The 11147-nt window shown below is 38.3% G+C and overlaps 1 protein-coding gene across 2 annotated transcripts; it reads right to left on the reverse strand.

Annotated features, from left to right (window-relative positions):
- Positions 1–1378: 1378 nt before the first annotated feature.
- Positions 1379–10277, reverse strand: LOC146458212 (ER lumen protein-retaining receptor 2-like). 2 transcript variants are annotated; one of them, XM_085090953.1, is made up of 5 exons: positions 10052–10277; positions 7485–7744; positions 6590–6643; positions 5384–5636; positions 1379–2724 (listed from the first exon to the last, which is right to left on the reverse strand). In XM_085090953.1, exons 1-5 carry the CDS (start codon positions 10140–10142, stop codon positions 2690–2692), a joined length of 693 nt encoding a protein of 230 aa, XP_084947079.1. In that variant the 5' UTR covers positions 10143–10277; the 3' UTR covers positions 1379–2689. The 2 variants fall into 2 exon arrangements, with proteins under 2 accessions (XP_084947079.1, XP_084947080.1); XM_085090954.1 differs by lacking the exon at positions 6590–6643 and having other exon boundaries at positions 10052–10273.
- Between the last annotated feature and the right edge of the window lie 870 nt (positions 10278–11147).

The raw sequence follows: 11147 nt of genomic DNA on the forward strand, positions 1-11147 counted from the left end.
TTGAATCGGGTATGGTTTTCAAGGGAACCACGAGAGCATATAAACGTATTTGTCTTTTCAACTCCAAATGAATAGTAGATGTGAAGAGAATTCCGAGTACCCCCTCCCCCCACCCCACCCGAGCCTCTGAACTGAGAATGCCGGTTTGAATCTTTGGAAAATTCAAATTTTCGTAGGAAATAAATGCTGCACATGGACTATCAGCTGCTTGGACTACTTTGTAACTCAGACTTTGCGCTTTAGATGGAAATTTCAGTTTGACACATGACAACACCTTGCATGAACATCAATGACTCTTTATGCTGGTATGTACTTCATAATTACAGAGATAGGCACAGAATTTGGAATAGCAAAAAATCATAATGTCAACAGTAAATTTATCAATATCTATTCAACTAAATGCTCATGTAATAGTAACTGTATTTAAGTATACAAGGGCTATCTCAAGAAAGGCAGAAAAATTTGACTCCCTTCGTGGAGTACTTGTGTTAGTCCCAGAAAACATCTGTTGCCCACCACCCCCACCCACAAGCCCCATGCATGGGAATTGGAAATTCTGAGTGAGGCTCGGGAGTGATCTCAACAGCCAAATGATTTGAGGGAAAATTTGAGGCTCAATATTTGGAATTTTCAGAGACATGGTGGGGATTGGGGGAGGGGAGGGGGAAAAACCTTCCATGGTAGAAGTGTGAACATTTGCAGGAACAACCTATATCCAGTGAGGGTATGGTTTGTTGCATTCCTTTCGAGCTTGCTGTGTAACATCAGCGCCCCCCCCCCCCCCCCCCAAGTTTGTGCCATGCAACTTTGAGTTTGAGAATAGAACACAGAAGTATCTGCCTCCACTTTCATAAAGTACTGTTTGCTTTTTAACACTTTAAAATATTTTTTCCTGTCTTAGATTAGGTCTTCTGGAGTGAAAAAGATAAATTGTACAGAGCTGGCTGCATGTTTGGAGAATGCTACACATGAAGCTTGCTTAAGGCCACCACCAAGATGATGATGATGACGATGGCATATAAATGACTGGGATTGGAGTATAACCTTGACTAACTTTCAGATTATCAGCTTTTTAAACATACACAACAACAAGTAGCTTATCTTTTTCTTGTAATACTACTGGCCCAATAATTATTGTTAAAAAAACACAGATGGTGCCTCCATTTTGTTACTGGGCATATGTTCTGTGCACATTTTGGAATGATCTGCAAAACTTGGGTTTCTTAAAAAGATGGCCCTTTCTAATAAGGAGGTATTTTTGCAAGATCTTAGCATTAAGGGCTATTGGAATCCAGAAAGAAAATAATAATAATTATTAATATGTGTGGTTACTCCCAATAATTGGGAGTAACCACACATATTTCAAAGATTAGCTTCATTTTGGAGAAAAATGTCACACATTGTTATGTATTTTAAACATTTTTAGAATTACATCAAAGAGAACTGGATAAATTTCACAACTAATAGTATGAGATATATAAATGTTAGCAAGGAGAATTTGTAAATTGATGTCAAGGCCCAATGGAGACTCTCTGAAATCGGTCTAGTTACTGTGGCGATGATTTCACAAATCGTTAATGCAAATGGCAGTTTTTGGTCACAAAATGAATCACTTAGTGTAACAGATCGCTTAAAGCAGGGAGTCGCAAACAAATAATTATTGTAATGGGTCATTGCAGTAGGAGTGGGTCCCCGTAGATCTTCTTCAGTTTACCAGTTACATTTATTTTGTCAGGTCAGCTGACCAACTGTGTCGGATTTTGACTTCAGACCCCTCTGTTACATGTATTTGGAATGCTGTGACTTAGGAAAATAATTAGCAACAAGAATGCAGTCCTTTTAATCTGCAGATAGCCATGCGTGTAGAGACGTTTGCAATTAACATACATGTAATGCACTACATTTGTTAAGTACATGTAGGTTTCTTTTCATCACTTTCTAAGAACATGAACAATGGTTCTACTGCACAGTTGAACTTTTTGAAAACATGCAAAGAGACAGAAGCAAGTCTGCATGTTGTGGAGATGACCATATTATAAACATTTTATAAACTTCGTCTCTCTAAATTCAAAGTGTCTTTATGTAGAGATTCAACTGTAAAATGCAAATGCTTTGAAAATTTGTTTAAATATTCTAAATTTGTCTTCTTTTGTAACAGTTTAACTTCACACAGAACTGGTAACTACAAAACAACCAATACTCTATACCCATGTCTTGTCAAACCAAGAAGACTATAACCAAATCATTCCTTGAAACTTTATTTTGATGTCGCAAATCAGGTGTAAAATTAATGTCAATTTATTGCAACTAACAATGAAACACTGCAAAAAAATGGACTATAAGTACTTTTATAACACTGCAGTTTATTTTTGTACCCAATTCATCACACAACTTGAAACACATAATTTACAAATCTTTTCAAAGACCTCAGTTTTCTTGGTTTGACTGTAACTACGTTGACTAAACAAGGCCAAAAATTACACAACAAAAAAAAAATCCATATATTATTTCAAGTTAAATATACCAAAACCTACAAGATGCTGTTAAGTAGTAAATCTCATTAAAGACGTTAAAAAGCTCAGACACTTGATTCTTAGAATAAAAGTCGATAATATTACTCTAGAGATAAGCATGCTGGCACGTTCTGTCTGTTACAGTGAACTGCAGCTCGTCTTTTCACTTGCTGTTATTAAGCTGGTAACTTCAGGGCCTTTCCTTTGAGAACTGCAATTTAATCAAACACCTCTGTTAGCTGCTAAAATACAAAGAAAATTGTACCACTGTGCATAGAAATAAGGGTGATTTTCCACTGGCTGAGTGAATCGAAAAAAGTGGAAAATGTTTTTCTCACACACCGCTGGGGGCCTGGGGATGGGTTTAGGTCATGTGACATGTAAGGGCGGGCAGTTGTTTTTTGTTGACCGCCATTGCTGACCATCCCACCCACCCACCCTAGAGTTTTTCAGTTGTTCAATTCACTCCTAAACGAGTTAAGATTGTTTGATTTTTAGCGAGTTCATGCTTTGACCTTCCATGTATACTTGTATATTTTGTGAAGCTGTTATTGTTATTGTGTGAATAAAGGTCAGGCTTGCGGTGGTCGGCTTGACATGGCTCCCAGTGGTGTGTGAGAACGAACAGAAATTTCACGTCTCCAAACTGGCCATTACTTTATGGTGTTTACTAATGCTAGCAGATTGAATCTCGATCGAGCCAATCACTTTTGTATTCTCCAGAACTGTCATTAGCATCCAACAGCTGCCTATTTTAGGCAACAACTACAGTACCGCTCAAAAGTAAGTTACCAGTCTCGTCTCGTTTCTCGCGAGACGAGAATCTCGTATCGCGAGACGAGAATATCGTATCGAGAGACGAGAGTCTCGTCTCGAGAGACGAGAGTCTCGTCTCGCGAGAATCACTGAAGCGGAAATTTTGGAATATTACCGAGTTTCTCGCGAGAAGAACTAATGACTGAATTTCTCGCGCACTTGTCTTGTGTTGCTTTTATTTACACTGTATGCCGTTTTTAAAACGGCCTGTGCCAACGGTGGTTGATTCCGTCGCCAAGTAAGTTCGCATTATCAGAGCTTATGTGATTCGAAACAATTTTGTCTTCATTCAGTTCAAAGGTTTCGATTCGCGCACAGTGTAAGAGATGATTTATTTCTTCCGTCACTTCGAAGGTTTCGTTTTAGCGAGCTCGCCGACATATCAATTTGCAATTGAAACTTTCCCGCACACACAATTCCTACATAAAAAATCCCAGCATACATAAAAAACGGCCTGTGCCAACGGTGGTTGATTCCGTCGCCAAGTAAGTTCGCATTATCAGAGCTTATGTGATTCGAAACAATTTTGTCTTCATTCAGTTCAAAGGTTTCGATTCGCGCACAGTGTAAGAGATGATTTATTTCTTCCGTCACTTCGAAGGTTTCGTTTTAGCGAGCTCGCCGACATATCAATTTGCAATTGAAACTTTCCCGCACACACAATTCCTACATAAAAAATCCCAGCCTTATTAAAGTCAAGTTCTGTGCCTGTATCTATTAAACAGTTTTTTGAAATAATAACCCTGACACTTACAATGATTTTCAATTTCACTGCGGTTCGAATTTGCATACATGTACATGTATCGTGCTTTGCAAACCGCTATTGAATCGAACTTCTTTGCGGTTGCAAAGGCTTTTTCTGCCAAGAAAAAACAAAGTTGTGTATAAAGAAAATCGAAAACAGAAACGTTGTTGAAGAGCTAGCGTAAAATGCGTAGTTCTAGTTCAGAATTGATTTCAGTTTATCGTGCACCGAATTTGCATATCGACAATGCCAAGATGTCAAAGGTTACCGCGCCGCGCTTACATCTCAACCTTCAAAAAACCGCAAAGTCGTCGCTCGATTGACACTTACATTTTAGCCACAACCCATTATTGAAAAGTAACAGATAGGTTTTTTAAATGTAAATGTAAGTTTTCGTATATTTGTTTCACGCCTATGTAATACGCAAATAATCTCTAGCACACGTACAACAGAGGCCGCAACAGTCTAACTGGTCATCACCAGCTCTATAAAGTGTATGTGTTTGTGGGATTTTTTTTTCTAAACCCCTGAGAGAATAAAAGATATAAAAACATACACAGCATTTACAATCTCTTCTACACGAAGACGCTTTATTAGGTTCTGCAAATTTATTAGCTCCGATAACCCGACGTGCCACCTTCGAATAAATGCGCAATGACAGATTGATCAGTTCGGTTATCCTTGCAGCCATCGTTCGCTTACATCGTAGAGGTCTAAATCACAAAGTACAGTGTATATACAAACACATTAAGTCCTCGATCAGTCGGTAAGTCGCTTAACAAAGCAAGCTCGATTTTGTTTGCAACCTGGTTCACAATCGATAAGCTTGCGACCGAACTCCATAATTCAGCTTGCTGCGTGACAAGGGCGTCCTGCCGTATCAACAACACCGACACTCAACTTGATATTCTCGCGAAACTCTCGCGAGAAAAGTCAAGCCTAAGTAAATGTACTTACAGTTTTTTCACCCTCTCGCGAGACGAGTGTCTCGTCTCTCGAGACGAGAATCTCATATCGCGAGACGAGAATCTCGTATCGCGAGACGAGAATCTCGTATCGCGAGACGAGAATCGCGTCTCGCGAGAGGGTGGTAACTTACTTTTGAGCGGTACTGTACAGTGAAGCCGCTAGTTAGAGTTTGAAAGATGACTAACACACAACAAACTTGGATGACTTTCTTTTGCTTATGCCCGTTGACATTCCTTGTGGAGCCAGCTTCTCCAAAGCTTTAACAACAGCCCCAGTTCTCGCAAATATATAACATGGTAAATGTCTAAAACTTGACACAAACTAAGGTATCAAACGTTACCTTTAGTAATATACAAGTAGAAGAAGTCACAGTAGAGTGCTGTCTGGACACATCCAGCAACAATGGCAATAAAATCATAGAATCCCTCATTGTAGTAGCGGTAGACCCAGTTGACGATGTACAGAGCACGGTAAGCACCCAGAGCAAAAAGGTAGTGGCTAGTGATGCTCTCCGCCTCGCCTGTCTTGGAGATCATAAACAGCTGCGGCAAGATGGCTACTGACTCCAGGTAGATGGAGAAGGTCCACAGAATCTTTAGGAAATAGAAGACTGTGGTTAGAGTTCTAACAGAAATCATCCACCAAATAACCAGTGCAAATTAAAGGACAAGAGCACAAAAAGACACATCTATCTACATGTAATGTGCACTAATGCAGTTCCACTCAAATGAAAAATGAAAGCCTTAAGAAGAGCCTTAAGTTACCTTCTTACATATGTACTAAATACAGTTTACTCCCGGTAACTTGAACCCTTGAAAAATTGAAGCTAAGGCTGACTCAAACCAAAATTGATTTTCCCCAGATTTGCTCTATAAAATAACATTTTCTGCAATTTACCCTCAATAACATGAACGCTCGATAACTAAGTTAAAGTCATTTTTCCCTTAAGGTTCGCAATAGCAGGGTTGCCATGGATACGCCTTGGCATGCGTTAATTGTATGAGGCCGCCCAACGACTCTCTAGGTACCAGTTTCCCAAGCTCATCTATTGGTGTGAGTTTAATGTCCTAACGTCCAGTCATTTAATCCAACCCGATAACTCAATTTTTTTTAACCAGTTTGCTTTCCCTTAAAGGTTCAAGTTATTCGGAGTCAACTGTATTTGCTCATAAAGTTCATTTTGCACAAGGATTTTTTCAGGGGCAAATTGACTATTACATGTATATTAATTCTTTTAAAATAAAAGAGAAGTAAACTGAAACTTGAACTAGGCAACTCATTTGAGAAAAAGATGCTTCTTAAAAATTCAAATGTCAAGTATCTTGCCTGATTTTAAGGTTAGTATAAATAATTACGCTGAAATTTTTGTTATTCAAAAAGGATTAGGTTATTTTATAGCTCAGAACAAAATCAGTGATCATGTGTGAGGTAGTAACCTAAATTTTAGTTCCAAGCATTGTATGCATTTGATTCATGGTGAATTGAGTATGCTGCTTTAAAAATGTCGGAAACTAAGGTGTTAACCCAGACAAGTCAAAAAACTTGCCTCGACTGCAACTTGTAATGGGGTGTGTTGTAGAAATTTTTGCCCCGATTGGTACTGAAACAAACAAACGAAAAATCAAAATCAAAACATTTGTTTGTACAATTAAATGCCAGACAGCTCCTTGTTTAAGAGACCTGTAATCTGGGTATGTTACTAAGAATATCAGCATTCCAAATCAGCAATGTTAGCCTCCCTTGTATTTATCTTACATGATCAAATTGCAACATGCTATGTGAAATTGAACATTAATTAATTTAATAGTATTTTTCTTGATGACAGGAAAGTACACATGTGCTGTTTTTAAGCTCAGTGTTAACAGCTAGCTATAGTGATCAGAAACAGTAAAATTGTTTTTATCATAAACACTACCTTTAGAACCTAAAATACTGAAAAGAAGAAATTGTCTAAAAAAAATCAAAGCATGCCACAGATCTACAAAGGCTACTAAGCAGTTATTATTGGTACCTTTTGGAAAGAAAAGGAAATTACTACGAAACAACAGAAGAAGATAGGAACTGAAATTTAATTGTGTTGATTATACAAACAGTAGTTTACTGAGCAACTCTTCAATAAAAAGGTGGAAATCCATTGCAAACAAGCATTCTGGTTGGGATGCTTTTAGGGAAACTGTTTATCTTTTTTTTTCAATGTAAAACATTTAATTTAATTTAATTTGTTTCTAATTTCATTTTTTTTTAAGTTTAAACATTTGTAATCTAGTTAATATTTCTTGCCCATTTAACAAATGCTTTTATGCTTTTATGTGAAGTTTTAGTCCAGGAACTACAACGCTTTATAAAGGTTCAGAGGTTTAAATGATATCACTTTATTGCAGTAGTTATTTTGTGAAACATAAAATAAATAGTAACTGAACAATACTTTTTGACAGTCCTACCTCCAACACCGAAAATTCGTGGTTTACTAAACACGCCAACCCAGCTACAGGAATTAGCAGAAACTCCATCCTGAAGGTATCATGATTGGAATCGTAGGTTGCTTTAAACTTGACAAGCATCAAATAGACTGTTGCATAAGCACACACCAAGTAAATGACTTTCATCACCGTGTTGTATACTGAGATGAACGTCAAAAACAAATCAAGGTAGCGTGTGCTAAATACCAGGGCAAACAGGATTTGACTTTTCCCGGACAAGCCTGAAAAATGAAAAATAGAGTCACCTTGATAGCTCAAAATTAATTGTTTGTTTGAAAATATAAATCAATTGTTTGAAGTATGAGAATGTGTTAAAAAATCAACAAATCAGTTTGTGAAAACACCTCTATTTTACAATATTGATAAAAGCTTTCCCACTATTGTCTTTACAACTTTTCATGTAAATAGTTCAAACTATGTTTTAAAATACAATTCGCTTTTTCTTTTTTGGCTGAAATAGCAAAAATCTATTGTCTCCTTGAAAACATTTAGCAAAACATTTCCAACCGCAGAAAAGGGCCAAAATATACAATCCATTACGGAGCAAGTGAGCAAGCAGTAAAGGCAGAGCAGAGGAACGCAAAGCACATAGCAAGGCCCCTGGAATCCCCCGTATATTGAAGTGACCACTGACCAGCATTGGCTTGGCTAAAATTTTGTTTTAGCCCCATAAAAAATTAAAAGATAAAACAAAATGAAATCCTTTGGAGAGATAAACCTTTATCCCTTCCACCACGCATGGGACACTTATCCTTTTCAAAACAATGGATGATATGGGTGATGTTGCAATTTGCTTTTCCCTTTTTAGCTAGACAATAGACCTTTAGTGACAGTTTGTCATATGACTAACTTTCCCTCAACATGAATACAGAGAGCACTCCATTTTAGAGAAATTATTTTCACCAGGGAAACAAAGAGCATAATGAATTTAGCTAGCATGCAAATTTTCTGGCTTGTATTGTTAACAGAGGGATTTTATGGTCATTAGAACTTACTAGGATTTGTATGGGAAGAAGCCTTGCCCTCCAGTCATGTTCCAGTGCTTTTCCATACAAATCCGTGAAATTTTTTAAATTAACAGCCATAAAATCTCTCCCTTACTGTTTACTGGCCCAAAATTTGTTCTTATGGTTAATTTTCTCACACTCTTCTTAAAGTTATGGATCGCAAGGCATTGTTAAATTCGTATTTCTAATTTCTAGTGTTTAAACCAACACAAAATCTCACTCTCGTACGACACTGATCTGAAAATTTATATTCTCTCTGATTAAAACATGTGTTTTCCATTTCTGGAAATATATAGCTATAGGTACAAGCTTTATGACACTAAGTCACAAGAGCAATTGTCCAAAAGGCCTTGGTTGATGCAATCCTCCAAGTTACACATTTGCTTCTGTGTTTGGTAACAAGTTAAGAAAACTCTCAGGTCATCAAAATTAAAATTTAGTTGCCATGGCATTCAAAATGGTTGCAACTTGGAGGGTTGAGAAGAAACAAATTAATAACAAAAAAACATCCAAGAAATACTGCTAGACTAGACTGATTGCAGTTCCCCTTTTCTCTCAAGATCCGCTGGGGGTTGATGAATCCATTGAGCGCAAGCTACAATAGCGGTTTGAAAGAGAAGGGGTTGGTGCAATTGATTCCAAATTATCCACCTCGTCCCAAATTTTTTGCTACATGTACGTGTTACCACAACACAAACTTAGGGAGAGAACCAGACTACAAGCAGTCTACTGCTAGACTTGCTGATTTCGCTTTGCAAGAACAACCAGAGAATAATTTAATGGTCACTATTTCGCGAGTATGGTATAATGGCTGATACACTAAGACCACTAAGCCAATCAAAATTGTGGAATTGCATTATCCAATGATCAAGTTTTTAATAATTTATAATAACTGGCGTTCACAAAATAACCCAGTTTCCATATATTGCCTTTATTGCCAAGAAAATAGCACAGCCCAACCTCGCTTTCCAGACACCCACTTGACATTGGGACATAGCCAAAATTTTACAGAAAACTGTTACACCTGTGAGAGGTCAGTGCAGTGCGTGATTTGTATGACGAGACACGACATCTGACGTCCGAGAAGCACTTTGACGAAAACCACCAACCACACAACACAGCAACTACAAAGAGTCATTGAAAATCTGCAAACTTCAGCTCCCTGAAAAAGCTCATCTAGATAACAAAAATTCGTGCCATATTATGTGTGGCAGTTACATTCATAAGTGCTCGAAGACTTGCTTCCATACATAAAGCTCCTTTCTCACGGTTGATCTCTCAAGACCAGCAACAGAATTTGTTACACGTGTACAAAATTTAAACAAATCGATTCAAGTGCAAATCGCTCACTCCAGAGTTTTGGTGCAGAACCGCTAGAAATCCTCTAATCGTGTAGTCTAAGAAGCCAATTACACCCATGATGTTAAATCACTTTTTTATCAAAACGATGGAAAGATAATTTTATCGCCAAAATCCGAGCAATGAAACTGGTAAGATGTGAAACACAAAGGGAAAACTTACCGGCGCACGATCTTGATTTCCATATTTTCCATAGGAGCACCAGGATAGCCAGAAGATGTGAGAGATCTCCTGTTAATCTGAAAAGATTCATTCTGTTCTCATGTGGTAAAAAAATCCAGGTGGAAAACGGACAACTCACACCAGGAAAATAGGTTTTGTGATCGTGAGCAGTTGTATTTGATTCAGTCGCAGGCCTCTCAAATAAATGTCCGCCACGTCGGCAGCTCCACATACGGGAGCTTCAGTCGCGTCTCCGGTACGAAGAAAGCCGAAGAGAAGCGAAGTTTGCCGAAGAAATATCAGTCACGCAACATGAAACACGTCAAAATTTCCGATAATTTCTGAAACAGCGAGGAACTAGCTATAAAATCGACTAAATCAGCCAAATTGATCCAGATCACGACAGCGCAAGGAAAAAAGAAAGCTTCGCATTGTGCAGTCCTTATAGACGGTTTTCGAGTGATCTTGAGATGTGATAAAGGTTATACACGTACATGTACAGCTCTGGTCCCTCAGACTAGCTCGAAGCAGCTCGAAGTGGTCAAGTGTTTTTTGACCCTGCAGAAATATTGTGAAGAATTTCAAAATCACCTTGAAAGAATACGGTGCCCGTGGACTTATGGAAGCTGTATGGAATAGCCGGAGGTTGGAGCCCCGGGTCTGTGCAAATGTGGATTCAATGCTTTTGTTGAGGAAAACTCTAATCTGCATACCTCCACTGACTATCATGATTCAGTGCATGATTGTAAATGGAATGGTAATAACATGGACAATCTTGTAGCAGTTACTGGAGTCTGCATTGTCCCCTTTCAGTGGATGGTTGTGAACGCAAGTCTTTGTTACAAAAGATGCTGCATTATCTGGGTACAAGACTGTATGGTTAGCGCAGCTGTGGTTCTTCCATAACAAGAAACAAGTAGGAGACAAAGAGGAGTGGTACTTCTCCACCAGAATGGGATGCTGGTCCATTACAAGGCTACTGCCATTTGCCAATCCTATTTACGCCTATTATACCTGAGTCCCGGGGGTGGGGGGGGGGGGGGATGGGGTGACCATCGTACCTTTTAGGAGGTAAAATTTGTAGGTTGGTACCTGA

The sequence above is a fragment of the Pavona decussata genome, unplaced genomic scaffold (assembly GCF_977016875.1).
Source record: "Pavona decussata unplaced genomic scaffold, jaPavDecu1.1 SCAFFOLD_233, whole genome shotgun sequence".
In the NCBI taxonomy this organism is placed as follows: domain Eukaryota; kingdom Metazoa; phylum Cnidaria; class Anthozoa; order Scleractinia; family Agariciidae; genus Pavona; species Pavona decussata.

Excerpts from the sequence above, each read along its gene's own strand:
- LOC146458212 (XM_085090953.1), bottom strand. The coding sequence starts at position 10,142 with ATGAATCTTTTCAGATTAACAGGAGATCTCTCACATCTTCTGGCTATC. Across the intron at positions 7,745-10,051 it reads GAAATCAAGATCGTGCGCCG|GCTTGTCCGGGAAAAGTCAA; the intron begins GTAAGTTTTCCC and ends TTCATTTTTCAG. Across the intron at positions 5,637-6,589 it reads CATTACAAGTTGCAGTCGAG|ATTCTGTGGACCTTCTCCAT; the intron begins GCAAGTTTTTTG and ends TATTTCCTAAAG.